We start from the raw sequence: 21,101 nt of genomic DNA on the forward strand, positions 1-21,101 counted from the left end.
TCATAGTAAGAATTCGACACTAATTTACATGAAAGCCCAAGACAAACTCAGACTTTTTTGTCCAATATCCACATATCTTAAAAATATGTATTGAAATTCTTAAAATAAGATCATTCATTTTAATCAGAAAGATAAAGGCACAAAAGTTGATTCACGATGACAAAGTGTGTTCCCATCTTTGATCCAAATAAAAGTCTTAAAAGATTATAATATCTTCAATACAAAAATCTGACTTCTCCTAAATCTCCCCCCTATGCCCCCCTCCCCCCTCAACCATTTACAAAATAACAAAAGCATGATACACTTAACTAACTATAATCATAATACACAATCGCACAGCCAGCACAGTAGCCAAGAGTCGTAAAATTTCAAATTAATGGTCCGTCAGATCATATACTTAAGAATTTTTACGACACCAAAAGGGTAAATGGATTCTTCTCATTCAGAGCAGTTAACAATCAAAAAAATAAAATTAAAAAAAAAATAAATAAAAGAACCAGCTTGCCGTCAGTAAAGATGATGATCAGCAACATCATGAGGAGCATCAGCAAAAAGCAAAAAAAAAAAAAACAAAACCAACTCAGCATCAGTAGCATCATTGGGAGACATGACACGAACAAAAATACCTTGACCATCGTTGACCATCAGGAGTGCATTCCAGGTATTCGTCGAATCGAAATGTACATCATATAAAGTCAATTCGTTTGTTGTTGGATTTTGTTCTTAAACTTTGAAGTAAAAATTTTCAAAATGACGATGCTCCCTCTCGTGGAGTATTATTTTATGTGCCACAGAGTGATGTGCATTTTGGTTATGTTTTTTTTTTTTTTTAATTCAACTCATTGGATGTATGTAGCTGCCTACACGATGTAGTCGTTACGATTTTATTGCTTTTAAGCTATGCTTAGGCATTTATTTTAATCTTTCAAAAGCCAATATTCGCTCTGAATCTTTTTGTTTTTTCTTTTGGCTTGACTTGCCATTAGTATTAAGGATTCATAATTCATGGTTCATTTTATCTTATAATTTATTTAATTTCTGTTTGATTGTGTTTAATTTTGTTTTACACAGAATTATAAAAAAAAACTAGCTGACCCGGCGGACTTCGTTCCACCTTTTCTAGTATTTATTTCCAATTTTTGTCATCTCCCCAAAGCCTGAATAATTCAATCTTGTCGATGCGACATTCGAAATGAGATAATTTGCGTAATTATCTCATTTGGGCTCTAGTGAAAACAGGCTATTAAACAGCTTATATCTTGAGTTCTATCGATCGCACCGTTAAGATTGATATCTTCAAGCTTAGGATAAATGACAGAGCCTAAGTGCTTATATTCAGAAAGTGAATTTGTGTTAATTTAGCCTAATCACCTTAATTCAAAAATTCGCGTTATTTAACACCCCGAAAACCATATAAATGTGCGATTTAAAGCTACCAGACTTTTGAATTCGTTAATAAAGCCCATGAGGCTATAAAACTGCATATACTCACATTTCTGTTATACATCCATTCCCAAAATTTGCTCTGGGCTCTTAGACTATATTGTTTTTGCCAAAGATACCAAAGATCACTTTCACATTCGCTTTCCCAGTTGACACCAAAGAATTCCAATTAACAAAACTGACCAACACCAATAGCAAAATTTGTCAAAATAAACCCGAAAAATTACGCGCCTACTTGTATATTGAGTCTGCCTGATACGGGCTGTACAAAGTCTTGAGCCGGGCTATAACCTTTTACAATAATAAAACACTTTGATTTTCAACAAAAAATTGCGACCAACATTGGTTGGTCTTAGAATGTTTAAAATTCAGAGTTATAAGTATTTTTCAATAGTGAATTATAAAAAAAAAAAAAAAAAAATTTTGCTCAGAAATAAAAAAAAGTTTATGGTTGACCAACCTTACCATTTATGTGTATGAAAAATAGATGTTGGCCGATTCTCAGCCCTACCCGATATGTGTACAAAATTTCATAAAAATCGGTCCAGCCGTTTCGGAGGAGGATACACTGCGACGCGAGATTTTTATATATTAGATTGAATAATGAAATAATACACAAAGGGTCTCTAGAAATTAAATAAAAAATATTGCAATACTCTGAACTGAACAAAATGATGTAGATCATATTGAGTGAAATACTTTGTTTATTTTCAAAGAATTATTCAATTTTTAATATAGGTACTAAGTTCAATTAATTCAGGGGTCTTACTAAAGTTCATTTTTAAAAATCAGGTGCCCTAAGGCAAAGAAAAAATCCAAGACAAAGAAAAAGTCACCATGATCTCGATATCGAGGGGATCATAACTATCCCACGTAACTGCTTCACACTAGTGATCCGCCTGTGGGGTTCACCGGGTTGACCTCAGAAATCGGCGGCAAGCCTCCCGGGTTTGTATTGTTACATTTCTAAGGCCAACTGAATGCTGGTGTTTTTGCATTTGCTTGTACCAGGAGTTTTTAGGCAAACCTTTCTTTTTTTTCCCCCTACTAAACGTTAAACATTTTTTAGCTTCTAACCCCACAAAACTCAAATTTATAAATTTCAAAAGGATTTCAAAAATTTTGGTATCGAGGTCTTGTCTTCTTTTGGTGTCTAAGGTTTTCTTGCAGGTTGTTTTTCATTTTTTAGTTCAGAACAAATTTGTATTGTATGGATTTAAATCTGATCTTATTTCTGAATTCAATTTTACTTAATAGATTTGCTGACGATATTATTCTCACGTTTTTTTCAACATTCGATTCATTTTCTTCGGATTCCAACGCGAAATATTTTAACCTGATTCAATTCTGATCTCGAATGAATAGAGAATGATAAACCGCTTGGAATGCTTCAAAAACTTTCTTTTATTAAGGTGGAACCCACCCCTTAGGCCACTGTCCATGAGTGGTGGCATCGACTTTCCAGAATTATAAATCTTCTACTGTGAAAAGACGCCGACGCGACGCTTAAAAAAAAACGGTGAGGAATTCTTTGATGTCCTCGCATTTCGAGAATACTCAATAGTTTAATCCTGAATTTAACTTCCAAGAAGTAAATAAATTAAGTTCTCTGATATCTAATTGATGTAATTTTGAAAATCGAAATAATTTTTGAACTAAGATACCAATTAAAATTACCATTTTTCGTTATGATCGATTATTTAGCTACGATTTCATATATCCCAAATCATAAAACGTATTTACTTAAAACAACAACAATTCATTACCAAATTTTAATCATGAAATTGAAAATTAGTTTTCGAAAAGAATGTTCAAAATATTACAGAAAGAAATTCTTGTGTGCGTGAAATTGAAGATAATAGAACAAAACAAAGAAAGAATAAATCACATTGACAAACAAAACGCGAGCAAATAAGATGCGCACCAAATGGAAAAAGTCTCTAAAATCAAAATATAAAACGATCTCCCTACTCTCGTAGTCTCATTTTCCATGGATAATAAAATATTCTTGTTTCCACCTCTCATCTCACACAATGTTCTCAAATCCATTATACCTTCACCTTGTTGTTGGTTTTTATGCTGCTGCTTCTTCATCTTTTCACAAAAAAAAAAAAAAAAAAACAAAAACAGCTTCCTCCATGTGGCGACTAGTCTCTTTCTCAGTGCTGATTGTTGTTTTTGTTGGTTTGGTGTTTGGAGAGCGTTCGCGTATCACAGTAGCTGGATGACAGTCAAATCACACAAATTGAAAACTTAAAAGCAGGTGGGATGAGAAGTGATTGGCGAGGCACGTTGTGTTGAGGAATTATGAAGCATCAAGAGCAGAGGCAGCATTTATATGTATGTACATAGCGTCTGCACATCTGGATTTTTTGATGACTCTTGATGCCTCTTTTGTGCTTCTTATTCTTATTCTGCTTTTGTTTTTTTTTTTTTACTTGGTTTCGGTTTTTTTTTGTATTTAAGACCTCTATGTTTCGTTTGTATAGTTGGTAAAACGTTTGAGAATGCATTTGTTGCAGATACTTTCGGGGAGTTTGAATAACATAAAACTTGGCTATCATTCGAGGAAATGCTATGAAATGGTTATAGGGAAATATGTTCAGCCTCGTTGGTTCTAGTTATAAATTTATGTATTTCTTTCAATTCGTACTAAAATTGCTTCCTTTTTTTTTTACAGACTGTTGCTGCACTCCGGTACAAGGCGGCCAATGGCCGACCCGACCTACCCGAGTACCATCCCAAGCCTCCAATGGAGCCACCGCCACCACAACAACCCACATCACAGGGTAATGGCCATATGCCAAAGGTGATGTCGATGCTGGCGCCCAAACTTAACCGCAAACCAAGCATAGAACGTGAATTACCTCTGCCATATCATCGCTGTAGTCCAGCGCTCGATTCTGGAGCAGGCAGTTCCCGTTCCGATAGTCCACATTCGCACTCCCAACAAGTGACATGTGCAAGTCGCGCCAGCACCGGCCAATACAGTCCATCGCCATCGAGTTTCAGTGATGTGGGCCCGCCACCGCCAGCGCCGCCACCACGAAATTCCTCAACATCGTCAACACCGCCGCCACCCGCCCAGTTTTATAAACGAAGATCACCGGCAACTGCCCGGCCCGTGGCATTGTCAGCTCCAAATCCTACACGTGGCACATCGCCCGTATCGGTTACAGTGTCGGCCAATTCGGTAGTAGCCGCAAATCTTCGTCAAGCACCTGTGATCGCTCAAAATGGTTCGAAAGCTCAACAGCAACTTACGCATCAAATGAAAGCCCTTAGCCTTTACCAAAACGGTGGTAATTCTGGTGAACCACCACCACCGTATCCAATTAGTACTGGCCAAGGATCAGCCCCACCACCCAGCTACACAGCTTCGATGCAAAGTCGACAGAGCCCGACACAGTCACAATCCGATTATCGGAAATCGCCCAGCAGCGGTATCTATTCGGCCACATCAGCTGGTTCACCATCACCAATCACCGTTACAAACAGTGCAATTCACCCCTTACAAGCATCCTCGCTGGCGAGACCACAGCCATGGGGTGCTTATCAAACGCGCACCCAGCCACCGATCATAATGCAATCGGTCAAATCCACCCAGGTTCAAAAGCCAGTACTGCAAACGGCAGTGGCACCACAATCGCCTGTCTCACCATCGAATTGCAATTCGCCTGTGCACATTCTAGCCGCGCCACCATCGTATGCGCCCACCATTCAAGTTAAAGTTGCTCAACAACAACAGCAGGTGGCCTCGCCGATGATAACTGGATCAACTACGATATCCCCGAAGCCATCTGTTGTGGCGCCTAATGCTCAAATCCCATCAACGCCCCCACCTCTCATTGGGGTTGGACTCAAAGAACCTCCGTCTTATGCGACTAGTATGCAAGCGAAGGCTGCCCAACATCATCAGGTGCAGCAGCAGAAACATCAGCAACAACAACAACAACAACAGCAGCAACAACAACAACAGCAGCAACAACAACAGCAGCAACAGCAACAGCAGCAACAACAACAACTTCAACAACACCAACAACAACTTCAACAACAACAACAACAGCAGCAGCAACAACAACAACAGCAAAAACAAGTTCCAGTGAGTAGCAGACAACTTCCTCCTCCTCCGCCCTACCATGCGAACAGCAATAACAACAACAACAATAGAAATAATCTAGATAATAAGCCAAATAGTAGCAACAATAACAACAACATCGCCACAACTCTACATCCTTCGAATAGTAATAATAATTTATTAAACATCAACTCCACAACAACGCCCCCACCAATCCCGCCATCTAAAAACAATGGCACTGCCTCGAGCAGTGCTCCCATGATTAGCCAAGTTGCCAACAGCAACAACAACAACATTAACAATGCCAACAATCCATCAAGCAAAAGTGATAATTGCCGAAAGATCAAACACCAGTCACCAATTCCGGAGCGTAAAAAAGTCTCCAAGGAAAAGGAGGAGGAACGCAAAGAATTTCGAATACGGCACTATTCGCCGCAAGCCTTTAAATTCTTTATGGAACAGCACATTGAGAACGTGCTTAAGTCATACAAACAGCGAACTTATCGCAAGAATCAACTAGAAAAAGAAATGCTGAAAATTGGTCTGTCCGCACAGACTCAGGTTGAGATGCGCAAAATGTTGAACCAGAAGGAGAGCAATTACATTCGACTGAAGCGGGCGAAAATGGACAAGTCAATGTTTGTGCAGATCAAACATATTGGGGTGGGTGCATTTGGTGAGGTGACACTTGTACGGAAAATCGATACAACAAATCATTTGTATGCAATGAAAACTTTGCGCAAAGCTGATGTGTTGAAGAGGAATCAGGTGGCGCATGTAAAGGCAGAGAGGGATATTTTGGCTGAGGCGGATAATAATTGGGTTGTTAAGCTGTATTATAGCTTTCAAGATAAGGAGAATTTGTATTTTGTAATGGATTATATTCCGGGTGAGTGTTTTTTACTTTTAAATTTGTAATTTTTTTAGTTCATAGTTTTTCACAATTTAATTTTTGTGCATTCTGGTTCTTGGAAGTATTCGAAGTTTTTACTTGCTATATAGGTACTATATATCAAGTTATGCATTCATACAAAAAAAAAAAGTTGAGATAACATTTTTCCATGCCATTACGATGATAGAGAATGCCAAAAAAGTGGGTCCCGGAAGTCCGTCTGTCTGTCTGTAAACGAAGCTACAGCCTAAACGGATAGACCGATTGATGTCAAACTTGGTATGTAGCGTTATTTGGCGATTCTCCAGAAGGATTTTTGGAATTAATTTTTTTGGACCAAAAATAACGGTACTTGTCATATATCGATTTTAGTAAAATTGAAATTTATCGAAAACGGTTCCAACGATTTTGTTTAAAAAATTCAAATATAAGTTTTAAGACAAGGTCTATCACTAATCACTTAGTAGCGATTTGAGTCTAACGATTAGTTTCATGATTAAGGAGCTAGCCAGTGCCGATTTCTAGTTAGTACTCGGTGTCAAATTGTTCCAAGAAGTTCTTAGACCTGCTTCTTTTTCATAATAAAGTCGCTTGTCTGACTCTAACCAACCCGTACTCGTACTTTAACATTTCGATTGTCATCTGCCTTGAAAAGGACCTCGTTAGCTAAGATTCGATCTATCTAATGTTTTTTTTTAATCAACAATAAGTGCTCGATTTACACAACAGCAACAAAAAACAACACTGTTCATAGACAGTCGTATTATTTGCTGCACTTGGCCATCTACCCATTAAACGATCTTATAGTGTTTTACTTCAAAAATTTCGAAAAGTAGATATCACAGCTTCCCTTGAAACTTGAGGAAGGTAACTTTCTTTCAACTTATTAGTCATTTGCCCTGATAAGTTTGCAATGAATGTTGCTAGCCATCGAGGTCCTACTTTTTCAGAACTCAAGGAGTATCTTAAGTAGAATATATGAGCACAACTTGCCGCAATCTTTTTGGGAAAGCTTACAAATTGCAATGTATGTATAATGAAGATGTGAATCAACAAAAAAAAGATCTAATTAATCACCGGCATGGGGTATTGCCGAAATTTGGCCAATTAAAATGAGTACCTGTTACATAAAAAAAACTTGGTGTCCTTGTATTTTAAAATATTACTAAAATATATCTTTTTAATAAAACTCAATTATTATGTATGAACATGGATAACTTTATAGTTTTGAAAAGTGAACCAGAAACCTTTTTTCTTTTAAGAAACTACAATTAGTTTGAACTTAAATCTTATCTCATAATTTCTTTACAAACAAAGCTGGGACTGAGAATAACCATCCCAATTACAACTGATTTAACATTGACAATATACAAAACTCATTAACAAAAAGATCTCTGTTAAATTACTTTACTTAAATATGTATTCCATTTCAGGTGGGGATTTAATGTCGTTACTGATTAAAAAAGGAGTATTTGAAGAACCTCTGGCTAGGTTTTACATAGCTGAACTGACATGTGCCGTTGAAAGTGTCCATAAAATGGGTTTCATTCATAGGTAAATTCAAATACCCAACAATAAGTTACCTTTATTAAAAAAAAAAATTAAACTATAATTTCAGGGATATCAAACCAGATAATATTCTCATCGATAGAGATGGTCATATTAAATTAACCGATTTCGGACTATGTACAGGCTTTAGATGGACTCACAATTCAAAATACTACCAAGAAAATGGTAGGTTTTGTTGGGCTTTTGTTTAAAAGGGATTTCTATTTGACTTGAATTTTATTCAAAGGTAATCATTCGCGGCAAGACTCAATGGAACCATGGGAAGATATGATGGAGAATGGAACCCGGCCAACTGTGTTGGAGAGGTAAAATTTCTATTTTACCTTTCCAATTGATTTTAATTTGTTTTGAAATTTTAGGAGACGAATGCGGGATCATCAACGTGTTCTAGCCCATTCATTAGTTGGTACACCGAATTACATTGCTCCCGAAGTACTCGAGCGCAGTGGATATACGCAACTTTGTGATTGGTGGAGTGTCGGTGTTATTCTCTATGAGATGTTAGTTGGCCAACCACCATTTTTAGCAAATACACCAGTTGAGACACAACAAAAGGTATTAAAACCTTCTATGTATAAAAAAGAACAGATAAATAAATTTCTTTTTAGGTTATAAACTGGGAAAAAACTTTACACATCCCACCACAGGCAAAGTTAAGCCGCGAAGGAAGCGATCTAATATGCCGATTGTGTTCATCAGCCGACAAACGGCTGGGCAAAAAGGCCGACGAAGTCAAGCAACACGATTTCTTCAAAGGTGTCGATTTTGCAGACATGCGCAAACAAATCGCCCCATATATTCCAAAGATTGAGCATCCAACGGATACATCTAACTTTGATCCTATTGATCCGGATAAGTTGCGCTCAGCCAACGACTCGAATTTGAGTTTTGATGAAATGGACGATACGGGTAAGCCGTATCATGGATTCTTTGAATTCACATTTAGGAGATTTTTCGATGATAAGCTCAATCCGGATATGATGGATGATCAAACACCGGTATATGTGTAAACAGCATGAAAAAATATAGAAAAACAAAATAGGGCGACGCGATGAAAAGTAGATTTACAATTAAAGAAAAATAGGTTTTTCTTTTCTTACTTACCTATGCCTTTTTCCTTTCTCCTAATTTCCTTTTCCTCCAAAAAACTTTAACTAATAAATTATTTTATTATTAAGTTCTTCACATCTTTAGTTTCACCTTGTTCTTATTTTTTTGTTAATTTCTTTTAGCAATTAATTTAATTTAAAGTATTTACGTAACGGTCATACGTAATTTCATTTTTTTCGTAAAATTATTGCCAGGACACGTGTAAAAATGGTAGAAACAAATTTGAATGTTAAAACTTATAGTTAAATGGTAGAAATCATTATAAAATAATTAAAAAAAAAAACAAAATTGTTTTCGTTTGAAATATTAATTATCTAAATGAATAAAAAAAAGATAACAGGGTTATGTATTATTTTTAAAAGATATTAAAGTTGAGGTCCAGTTACGGATAAAAGTCTTTTTGAAGTTTGCCTGTACTTTTATTTTGAGTTTGATGTTGGAACTATTCATGCATGTCAGCTTTTTGTGAAACTTACTAAATTTTGAAATTCCAAACAAAAAAGGTTTTATTAACATCCAATTTCATAGCTTAATTAGAACTATTACTCAAATCGATATCAGCTCGTTTTTCTCGTAAATACTAGCCCATAGTAAAATTAATATCGAACTCTAGTTCGGACATCTTCAAATAAGCTAGCTATCTTTTTAGTACAGCAATTTTTAGTACCTCAAAGTATGCCCTTTCCGATATAATATTCTAATTCCAACGAATAGTCTAAGCATCAATACATTTTTTGAATACTTTTTTCAAAATAATTCTCGAAGCGAAATCTCGACAAACAATCAAAAAAAATTGGTACCTCGAAGTGGTAATTTTGAGTTTTAGAAATGAAAATTGTGGAACTGGAGCTACATCAGATTAATTTCAAAATGTTAGTATGGCGATGGTACCTTATCGTTATACAAAATCTCCACAAGTCTTTTCAACAAATTCGTTCCTTCTATCACAATTTATCTCTTTAGTTGGGCTTTGTAAATGAACAATATCTTGTGTTTTGTACCGAATTTATGTAATGCAAGGTTATTGAGAAATTCAATATTTGTCTTTAATTTTAAGAAATATTCGAGATCTTTATCGTATCAGTATATGTATATTCTTAGACCAATAATGGTCAAAAATACAGAAATAACCTCTTGTTAGGATTCAATAGGTATTTGAATTCATCCCTAACTGATTTGCCTAGCTAATGAATTGTTTGGAATGGTGATCGCAATATTGTATCGTTTCCTTAATTAAACTCAACAACAGACAAGAAATCAAATATTTTTCCCAAAATGCTATAAAGATTCAAGTTTGTATGTCTCAAATTCAATTGCATTCTAACATTTGATTACCACAATCGCCTCCCTGTAACTACAACCTCAACTCTATGCTTTTAAAATTTTACATAATCCTTGTTTAATGAAGTTTGTCATCTATTTATAAACGGTGCTCAGTTTAAATAAAATACAAAAAAATAAAAATTGACAATATTTATGAAAAAGTTAGTGTAATGCTTTATGCATACTTTCTGAACTGTGTAACCAAGTTGAGAACATTGTACACAAAATAGAAACATCCAGCTGGCTGGATTAGCACCAAAATTAATCAAGTCAAATGCCAACATGTAATAACTTAAAAAGTCTAACTTTTACCAAAAAAAATATATACATATTTGTTTTGTCTCAATAAAAACATCATAAAAAAAAAACAAAAAAAAACTGATTTGTTACTAGAACTTGTGGCCTTATACAATATACAAATTTAATTACAAAAAACTACACATACACATAAAAAGAACAAAATCATATCTACCAATCCTATAAGCTGGTCTTATAAGGTTTTGATCAACTTGCATGTCTAACTTTACTCATTAAAAAAAATATATAAAAATCAAATCTTATCATACAAAATAAAAAAAACAAAAAACATATCGAATTTCTTAAATTAAAAAATTAAATCAAATGCCACAAAATAACGAAATAAAAACAAAAAAAAACTCAACTGCTAATAAGAAAAAACATTGCATTATACATTATAAATAAAATAATATCATTTTATTTTTTATTAAAAATCAATTTTTATTTAAATAACCATGTACATAGTTTTTTTTTTTATTTTATTTTTCTAATATATTTTAATGTATACAATTATTTTATTTTAATTTAATTTAATATTTTTTATTTAGTCCTTAATAGTTTATAACTTTTAAAATAACAAAACAAAAAATTAGGTAGAAGAAAAGAGAAAAACACTTTTCTCGTCGTCAATTTTATTAAAAAATAGAAAAAAGAACATCAATTAATTTGAATATAATTTAGTTATTTAATTGATATTATAAGATCTTTTTTTTTTCATTAATTATATTCAGAAAAAAGAATATTTTACTAACAAATCAATAGGTATTTTAGTAATTTGTTATTATTTTTTTTTTGTATACAATTAAATTATTTTTTAAGTATCTGTTAAAGAAAAAAAGGTAATAAACACAAGCGAATGATTGCATATATTTGAATTAAAAGAATGTATAGTTAGATTGATAATTTAGTGCATAATAATTGTTGTTCTCTTTTTTTGTGTAAAAAAAAAAATACATATTAAAAACTTATTTAAAAAAATATATATGAATATTGTTTTATTTTTTACTTGCTCTATTGGTTTCGTGTAGAAAACAAAATTCGAGGTTTTAATCAAAACCGACATTACGATAATGGATAAGATCAAAAAAGGGTTTTCGGCATGCCGTCCGTCGGTCTGTGCGTCCATCTGTACATCGAGCTAGGGCCTAAACGGATAAATGGATTTGCTTGAAACTTGGTATAGATGATTTTTGCGTAATTTCCTAGGTCAGTTTTTTTTTTAATTTTTTTAATATCTCTTTTTTAACGCATATCTCCCATATACCGTTTTCGAGGTATTGCAATTTTTTCGAAAACGGCTCTAACAATTTCAATTAAATTTGATGTACGTAATAGTCTTATAGATCCTAACAAAACTGCGTTTTTAGTTTTTCTCAAAAAATTCGGAGAACGGAAATATGGCGTTGCCGTATTTCATCAAAGTATGAGCCAATTTTATTCAAAATTTATAGACAGGTAATTCGTATCATTTTGAAGTGTAAAATGTAAAAAACAAAAATTAAAAAAAAAGTTTTTGAAAAAAAAGTTGAAAAATTTAATTTTCCTTACGTTAGAATTTTGTTATGAAATTATGTGAGTGTGTACCTACCTCTGTTATTGATTTCTTCCTTTCCGGAATTAATTTTCTATTCTTTTCATAATCAGAATTGAGGAGTAGATTTACAAAACCAGTTATGGAGAAAAAATCGGAAAATGAGATAATGCATGTCATGTTTGACGTGTTTTTAGGAAAAAAAGCTTGCATGTCATATTTTGAAGCTGCAAGAAACCGAGTAGAAAGTATTTATTATGAAAACTTGTTCAATCCAAATGAAGCATAATAGTGGAGCAACCACCTCCCACAACTTACTAAAAAAAGGAGTTAGTTGGATTGGTTTCGTTTCTCGTCTTAATTAATGTTGCATCGCAACATGGTTCATGGTTGAAAAAGAAGGCTTCAAATAAAATCGATGCAAATCGCCGACGGCATCGACATTGCATAAAATCACCGACGGGAAATCATGCATACACTTTTTTTATCATCAAAACTACCAAAATTGGGAGCGCATAAAAGATGTCACAAACACAAATATAGTATTTTGGGGGAGTTTACTCCGAATAGCTAACTCCGAAAGTTTATCGGCATAAATGTTTTGGTCCCTCCCACGATGCGTATGTGTATGTGTGCAGATGGTCAAGCAGCGGTTGACCATAGCTCGACTGTTTATAAGCTTCCTAAAAATATGCATGCCCATCCAACTGGTCAAGCAACGGTTGAAAAGCTAGAAAAGATCTAAGGGTCATTGATCTATAGCTGGACCAAAAGCGGAATCAGCTGTCGACCGAGATTAAATGTTTTTTGAACTAACCCAGGCAATTCATTCCAAGTTTGAAAGTTGTGAAAGAAAGTAACCATTTAACGAAGAATAAATAAATAAACTTTAATTATAATTTTTAAATTTAAACTGATTTTGTTTTTTTTTATAAACGGACTTTTTTCTTGCTTTTCATTTCGCTTTTGCGCTTCTGCGATCTTTTGTGGTTTCCGACGGCAACCTAGGGATTTGACTCCGCAACAGTTGGTCTGCGGAGAATACAAACCATTATTTTTTTTCCTTTTTTTTGCTAATGTCCTTGCGACAAACATTGGTCCTTCGAGCCGGATGGTAAAGGATTCCAACAGGATCATTAAGAACTAAAAACAGTGCGTGAAATAAAGACATTAAGATACAAGTTCGTGTGCGTGTAGGTTAGATATAAACCTCAAAGACAATCGCGTTTGTGCGTCGCGTCGTGTTAAATAAAGACATTCGAAGTCGTGCAGTGGATTTTTCGTCATCCTGAAATTTATTGTGAAGATCTGGACTTGAAAGAAGCTGTTACAACAGGAAGCAACGCAATTCTACAGGTGTGTGGCTTTTTAATAAAATATAATTATATTTCTTTTAATCCATTGATCATATTCGATCTAATTAAAAACGTGTGTTGTGTGGGTTCTGGGTATACTGATTAAATATTTATATTCAACATGAGCAAAGTCAAAGTTCCTTGTGTAGTAGATTCGGTCTCAACTATTTTGAGAGATTTAGATGCTGATTATAAAGCATATGAAAAATTAGATTTTAAATCAAAAACATCAATTCATATGAATGAAGCGCGGTTAGCTAATCTAGAGGCATCTTTTGAGGAGGCTAGAGTTCTTCACCAAAAAATCGTTGAAGCTCCCACTGAAGACGCAAAGGTCAACTATATGGATAATTTGATTTTTCATAAATTAAAAGAAATTTATTTCAATTATTCATGTGAATTAAAAGAGGTTTTATCAAAAATTGAAAACCAAAATCCACATAATAGGTCCTTGATCGGATCAAATGCACCATCACCGTCGGTAGAACTTAAACTACCTCCTATTAAAATCCCAACTTTTGATGGTTCTCTGAAAATGTGGCCAGAATTTAAAAGCTTGTTTGAAGCAATGGTCAATAAAAACACTTCAATTTCTGATGCTCATAAACTTCAATATCTGAAAGGTAATTTATCTGGTGAAGCAGCCCGAATACTTCGAAATACAGATACGAATTTTGAATCTGCATGGGCGTTGTTGGTTAAGAGATTTCAAAATATCAGGTTATTGAAAGACAATCAATTCAAACTTCTTTTTGATCAGTCAAAAATAATTCAAGAGTCATCTGAAGATCTTAAAGTATTATTAGATACGACAAACGAAGCCAAACAATCATTAAAAAATCTTGGAGTAGCTGTAGAATCGTGGGAAGATGTTCTCATATTTCATACGGTTCAGAAACTTCCTTTTACAACTCGTGGACTTTGGGAATCGCATATTTCGACGCATGTTGACTATCCGCAATACAGCGTCTTAGAAGATTTTATTTTAATGAGATCGAGAACATTGGATGTCATTGGACAATCCTCTTCAGACTTAAATCAGCATAAAACTAAAAGGGCTCCGTCGAGTACAGTTAGAGTTCACAACTCTAAAATTATCAATAAGTGTGTGCTTTGTCAGGGCTTACACTCTATTCGAAATTGCTTTAAATTTAAAGCATTTAATGTTAAAAAAAGGCATGAATTCGTTAAAAAAAATAACTTATGCTTTAACTGCCTTTCAAATGGACATTTTACCCAAAATTGCACAAGCACATTTACGTGTTCTACTTGTCATCAAAAACATCATTCGTTATTGCACATGAATGATGCAGCTAAGGCAGTGCAAAGCACCGAAACCACTCCGATCAATGTAACTGTCTCGGGATCGGCAGAAAACTCTGCGAATTCTATCGCAATTGCTTCAGCAAACAATGCGTGTATAGCCGAAAACGAACATGCACCCGTTCTTCTGGCTACGGCCCTCATAAAGGTTCTGACACCTTCTGGCCAACCGTTGCTGCTGCGAGCGTTACTAGATCAAGGATCAGAATCATCATTCATTACTGAGGCTGCTGCTCAACTTCTCAATTTAAAAAGAATAAGAAATTGTGTAAAGGTAATTGGCGTTGGGGAAAGCAATGTGAGTACTTCAAATTGGAGGGTCACTTTCAGGATTTTATCTAACGTAAACCAAGATTTTAATCTACAGCTAAATGCTTTGGTTCTACCCAAACTTTCAGCTGTTCTTCCCACACGTAAGGTACCTAACGGTAATTGGAATCATCTCAAGATGCTTGAACTTGCTGATCCAACATTCTTCAGACCCAGCAAAATAGATGTTTTATTAGGCAGTGATGTTTATCCATCCATTATCCTTGACGGCTTAATTAAGGGAGAGCCAGGTACGCCTATCGCTCAAAGAACAGAGCTTGGGTGGGTGCTTTCTGGAGGGATTTCAACCAGTAGTCAATCTCAAGTCCAGGCTTTTCATATAAAAATTGAATCTCAAACCTTAGATAGTCTGCTCAGGAAGTTCTGGGAATTGGAAGAAGTTCAAGGTAAAAGGTTTTTATCACCGGAAGAAGAAAAATGTGAAAAACATTTTTGCAGGACGCATCAAAGGCAATTAAATGGAAAGTATGTTGTCCAACTTCCCTTCAAAGAAGGAGCATATCCTTCGATAGGGTTGTCTCACAGATCCGCTCTTGTAAGGTTTTTACAATTGGAAAGAAAATTTCAAACTAATGCTTCATTTAAAGCTGAGTATAAAAGGGTATTCGAAGAATACAAAGAGCTTGGACATATGACCGAGGTACCACTTGCTGCAACAAAATCTTCTCACTATTATCTTCCCCACCACGCAGTAATGAAGGAAGCTAGTTCAACTACGAAGTTGCGAATTGTATTTGACGCGTCCTGTAAGACATCCGATGGGACGTCGCTCAATGATCATCTGTATGTTGGGCCTAGATTGCAAGATGATATCTTCGATCATATCGCACGTTTTAGAAGGTTCAAAATTGCATTCACAGCTGACATTAATAAAATGTATCGACAAATTTGGGTCACTCCAAGGGATTCTATGTATCAACTGGTTTTATGGCGAGATGTAGAAGGAGAAGAAGTTAAAACGTACCGTCTTAACACGGTTACATTCGGTACTGCTGCTGCACCGTACTTAGCTATCCGAACTCTTCAACAACTGGCATCTGATGAACGTGATGACTTCCCCCTTGCATCGAAGATAGCCCTAAAAAACTTTTATGTCGATGATGTTATTCATGGGGCAGATTCAGTAGATGAAGCGTTGGAGATGCAGACACAGCTCATAAAGATGTTGAAGCAAGGAGGATTTCCGTTACGAAAATGGGCAAGTAACTGCGAGGAGCTTTTGACGTCTGTGCCAGAAGAAGACAGGGAGATACAAATTCCATTATCGTTCGATGAGAAGAATTCTATTAAGGCTCTTGGGATCCAGTGGCATCCAGCAAGGGACATTTTTACATTCAAAATCTCACTTCAGGAACATAATAAAATCACGAAGAGAACCATACTATCCGATCTTGCTCGCCTTTACGATCCAATGGGTTGGATAGCACCCTGCGTCATCGTTGGGAAAATAATAATGCAAGATATTTGGAAAAACAAACAAACATGGGATTCTGAGCTCCCATCATCAATCATTTCAGAGTGGCAAACGTTGAAGGCTGGACTGAGCTTTTTAAGTGACATCGAGATTCCTCGCTGGATTTATCTCACCAACGAATCACAGGTCGAGGTTCACGGATTCTGCGATGCATCTGAAAAGGCATATGCGGCAACCATATACCTTAGGGTTACCACCAAAACCGAAACTTTCGTCAATCTCATCGTGTCAAAAACTAGAGTAGCACCTCTTAAAACCAAATCACTGGCTCGGTTGGAGCTTTGTGGAGCTCTGTTGTTGGCACAGCTAGTAGTTAATACTATAGAAACTATGGCACTTCAATCGGCAAAAATTTTTACTTGGTGTGACTCGCAAATAACTCTAGCTTGGATTAAAAGCGCACCATACTTAAGAACAACGTTTGTTGCCAACAGAGTGGCAGAAATCCAGGAACTGACAGATGCTGAGTGTTGGAATTACGTTCCATCCAAGGATAACCCCGCCGACATCGCGTCGCGAGGAATCTCTCCAAGTGATCTCACTCACAACCGTCAATGGTGGTATGGGCCTGATTTCCTACAATCGTTTGATGAAACTGTTCACCCTTCGTTTGAAATCAAATCAACGGATCTTGAGATGAAAGGGTCGGATGGTTTCAAAACCAAAGGCAAGTTGATCGCATCTGGGTACCCCATCATTAATATTTTTCAGCTCTGCGTTCACTTCAATACATTCGAATCAAACCAACTTCTTTTCAATCGATTTTCATCCCTTAATCGGTTATATCGAGCTGCAGCGTACTGGCGTCGATTCTTAAAAAACTTTCAATTTAAAGCAAAGAAATTACCAACTCGTGTGCGTGGACCACTATCAGTCGATGAGATATCTTCAGCTCGACTACGATTAATTGTTCTTGTACAACAGGAGCATTTTCCTGAAGAGATCTCGAAACTTACCAAAGGAGAAATGGTTTCTAAACAAAGCAAACTAGCAAAACTTTCACCATTCATGGATGACAAGGGTATCATGCGAGTTGGAGGCCGACTAGAAAATGCGAATCTACCTTACTCGCAAAAGCATCCGGTAATACTTCCGTCAAGTAATTTTCTTACGTCACTCATCGTCCACGATGTCCACATGAAAACTCTTCACGGCGGTCAGCAATTGATGATGGCTAAGCTTCGGTCAGAGTATTGGATTTTGCGTTTAAAATCGACTACTAAGCAATGTATCCACAAGTGTCTGAGATGTTACAGATTTAATGCAACACGCATGCAGCAGCAAATGGGAAATTTGCCAACACTAAGAGTGACTCAAGCGCGACCCTTTCAGACAACGGGAGTGGATTATGCTGGTCCTGTTCAGCTCAAAGCTTGGAAGGGTCGATGTAGCAAAGTAACCAAAGCCTACATCGCGATTTTTGTATGTTTTTGTACAAAAGCAGTTCATTTGGAACTTGTAAGTGACTACACCACATCCGCATTCCTTGCCGCTTTTAAGCGTTTTACTGCTCGCCGTGGAATATGTTCAAATCTGTACAGTGACTGTGGTACAAACTTCAAAGGGGCTGCAAACGGTATGGAATTTGAAAAGACTTTCATGCCCAAGCAATGGACAGAAGATATAGGAAGGTTTCTTCTAGATAATGGTACACACTGGCACTTCAACCCTCCTGCAGCTCCACATTTTGGTGGTCTTTGGGAAGCAGGTGTAAAGTCCATGAAGTACCACTTAAAGCGAGTTATCGGACACTACACCTTAACCTTTGAAGAATACGGAACTGTACTAACACAAGTAGAAGCCTGCTTAAATTCCCGCCCATTGTGTCCTATAAATGAAGATCCTGACGATCTCTCAATATTGACACCAGGACATTTTTTAATTGGGTCAGCACTTAACACAGTTCCAGAAAAGGACTTAACAGGAGTTAAGGACTCTCACTTAGATAGATGGCAACTGATGCAAAAAATTCACCAGGATATTTGGAAAAAGTGGAAATCGGAATACCTGGTTAGACTTCAACGACGACCAAAGTGGCTAACGCCAAATAATGAACTCAAAGTGGGGAATCTCGTGCTCTTACCTGAGGAACAAACACCGCCTACTCTTTGGCAACTCGGAAAAATCACGGACATGCACCCCGGAACGGATGGAAAAATTCGTGTGGTCACAATAAAAACAGCAACTGCCTTATTAAAGCGCCCTATAGCCAAACTTTGTTTCCTCCCAATGGTAAACGATTCAAGTACAGAAACCCATACACACACACTTTAAATACAAAATCCATCTTATTTACTTAAACTTTCAACTTAATTTAAACTTCATTTAATATATCTAAATAAAGAATAACTTTTAATCTATAGCCTAATATTGCCACACACCATTCACCACACCGACCTTCTTTTTTTTTTTTTTTTTTTTTTTTTCATGTGTACGTCGAGGATCAACCATCTCCTAAAGCCTTATCTGGAACCAAGTGGAAAATCAACTCAACAAGACTCATGAAAACAACTCTTTCCTTTGATTACATCGTTTCTTGTTCCGGGGGGCCCGGCAGGATGTTGCATCGCAACATGGTTCATGGTTGAAAAAGAAGGCTTCAAATAAAATCGATGCAAATCGCCGACGGCATCGACATTGCATAAAATCACCGACGGGAAATCATGCATACACTTTTTTTATCATCAAAACTACCAAAATTGGGAGCGCATAAAAGATGTCACAAACACAAATATAGTATTTTGGGGGAGTTTACTCCGAATAGCTAACTCCGAAAGTTTATCGGCATAAATGTTTTGGTCCCTCCCACGATGCGTATGTGTATGTGTGCAGATGGTCAAGCAGCAGCAGCCGATCGATCGACTATTAGGAAGCTAAGCGATGAGGGTGAGCGGTGCGAGGCGATATGGATGCTTGCATGCAGTAGATGGTCAAGCAACGGTTGACCATAGCTCGACTGTTTATAAGCTTCCTAAAAATATGCATGCCCATCCAACTGGTCAAGCAACGGTTGAAAAGCTAGAAAAGATCTAAGGGTCATTGATCTATAGCTGGACCAAAAGCGGAATCAGCTGTCGACCGAGATTAAATGTTTTTTGAACTAACCCAGGCAATTCATTCCAAGTTTGAAAGTTGTGAAAGAAAGTAACCATTTAACGAAGAATAAATAAATAAACTTTAATTATAATTTTTAAATTTAAACTGATTTTGTTTTTTTTTATAAACGGACTTTTTTCTTGCTTTTCATTTCGCTTTTGCGCTTCTGCGATCTTTTGTGGTTTCCGACGGCAACCTAGGGATTTGACTCCGCAACAGTTGGTCTGCGGAGAATACAAACCATTATTTTTTTTCCTTTTTTTTGCTAATGTCCTTGCGACAAACACCGGTAATTAAAAATACTTTACCCTCTATGGGTTACAAATTACCGGTGCCATTTTGTTTTTTAAACTAAATTTTTTTTGTTTACAAAAAATTTGTTTGTCTTTCATAAATTAAATGATATTAGAAGATTGTCTAGATTATTAAAAGAAAAAAGTTATATGGACGTCATGGAAGAGATTTTATCGTTAAGCGTACGCAGTTGAAGCGAAACGAAAAATGTTCAAGTATTCTGTCAGTCAAAATAAAAAAATTCAAAATTAATTTAAATCAAGAAAAATCAACAGAAAATAATTTTTAAAGCAAGAAATAAATGAATTAAAAGTAAAAAACCGTCAACACTGCTCTGGAGTCAAGAAAAATGCCCAGGACAGCTAAAAGTAAGTCACAAATGAGTGAAAACTCTCCAATTTTTCGCTAGAGCTGCGTACTGAAAAACGAAAAGCAAAACGAAATTTTTCGTTCAAGATTTCGTTATCGAATTTTTGGTATGGGCCTGGCTACACAGTGTTGTGCCCAATCACGTTCCAATTCACATTTTCTCGGAACAAACGTCAAAAAGAGGAAAATCTTCACCCCTCTTGCCTACAAACTGACTGGTTAGGGGATTGAAAAATCACCGTGTAGCCCGGCACTATGGAAAATTTCGTTTCGCATCAGCAGGTAGGTACGCTGCTGATGCGTTAGAAGCAATTTTTTCACAAACTGACTTCAAACCTAAAAAAAATATATTACATCAAAATGGGAACACAAACAATATTTCGATAAACATTTTTCAAAGCCAGAAGTTTATTCCTATCTGTAAAATTATAATCAAGTAAACTGAATGAAGTCTTCTTTAATAAATGGTACTCAAACTCAGATTTTTTTTTCAAAAATTGTTGACCACATTTATTATTAGTTGACTTTTTAAGAGAAAAAGCTCTTATGTATTACAGTTTATAAAAAAATTACTTCATTTTCATTGAACTCTCTTGATTAATCAGCCTTAATATAAA

General features: G+C 35.8%; 2 protein-coding genes across 2 annotated transcripts in view; both read left to right on the forward strand.

Moving 5' to 3' along the window:
• The window catches only part of LOC129913058 (serine/threonine-protein kinase Warts), a 40,904-nt gene extending 31,737 nt beyond the window's left edge, over positions 1-9,167 (forward strand). Inside the window, exons 3-8 of the mRNA XM_055991456.1 lie at positions 4,124-6,410; positions 7,847-7,967; positions 8,032-8,147; positions 8,209-8,287; positions 8,342-8,537; positions 8,591-9,167. Of these exons, the coding sequence (XP_055847431.1) occupies positions 4,124-6,410; positions 7,847-7,967; positions 8,032-8,147; positions 8,209-8,287; positions 8,342-8,537; positions 8,591-8,992 (3,201 nt within the window). The 3' untranslated portion in view covers positions 8,993-9,167. The remainder of the gene's footprint in view (positions 1-4,123; positions 6,411-7,846; positions 7,968-8,031; positions 8,148-8,208; positions 8,288-8,341; positions 8,538-8,590) is intronic.
• Positions 9,168-13,719: 4,552 nt separating this feature from the next.
• Positions 13,720-18,999, forward strand: LOC129914929 (uncharacterized). Its single transcript, XM_055994381.1, has 3 exons — positions 13,720-14,702; positions 14,850-15,219; positions 15,289-18,999. Exons 1-3 carry the CDS (start codon positions 13,720-13,722, stop codon positions 18,997-18,999), a joined length of 5,064 nt encoding a protein of 1,687 aa, XP_055850356.1.
• The last annotated feature ends 2,102 nt before the right edge of the window (positions 19,000-21,101 follow it).

This window comes from Episyrphus balteatus, chromosome 3, assembly GCF_945859705.1.
Source record: "Episyrphus balteatus chromosome 3, idEpiBalt1.1, whole genome shotgun sequence".
Classification (NCBI taxonomy): Eukaryota; Metazoa; Arthropoda; class Insecta; order Diptera; family Syrphidae; genus Episyrphus; species Episyrphus balteatus.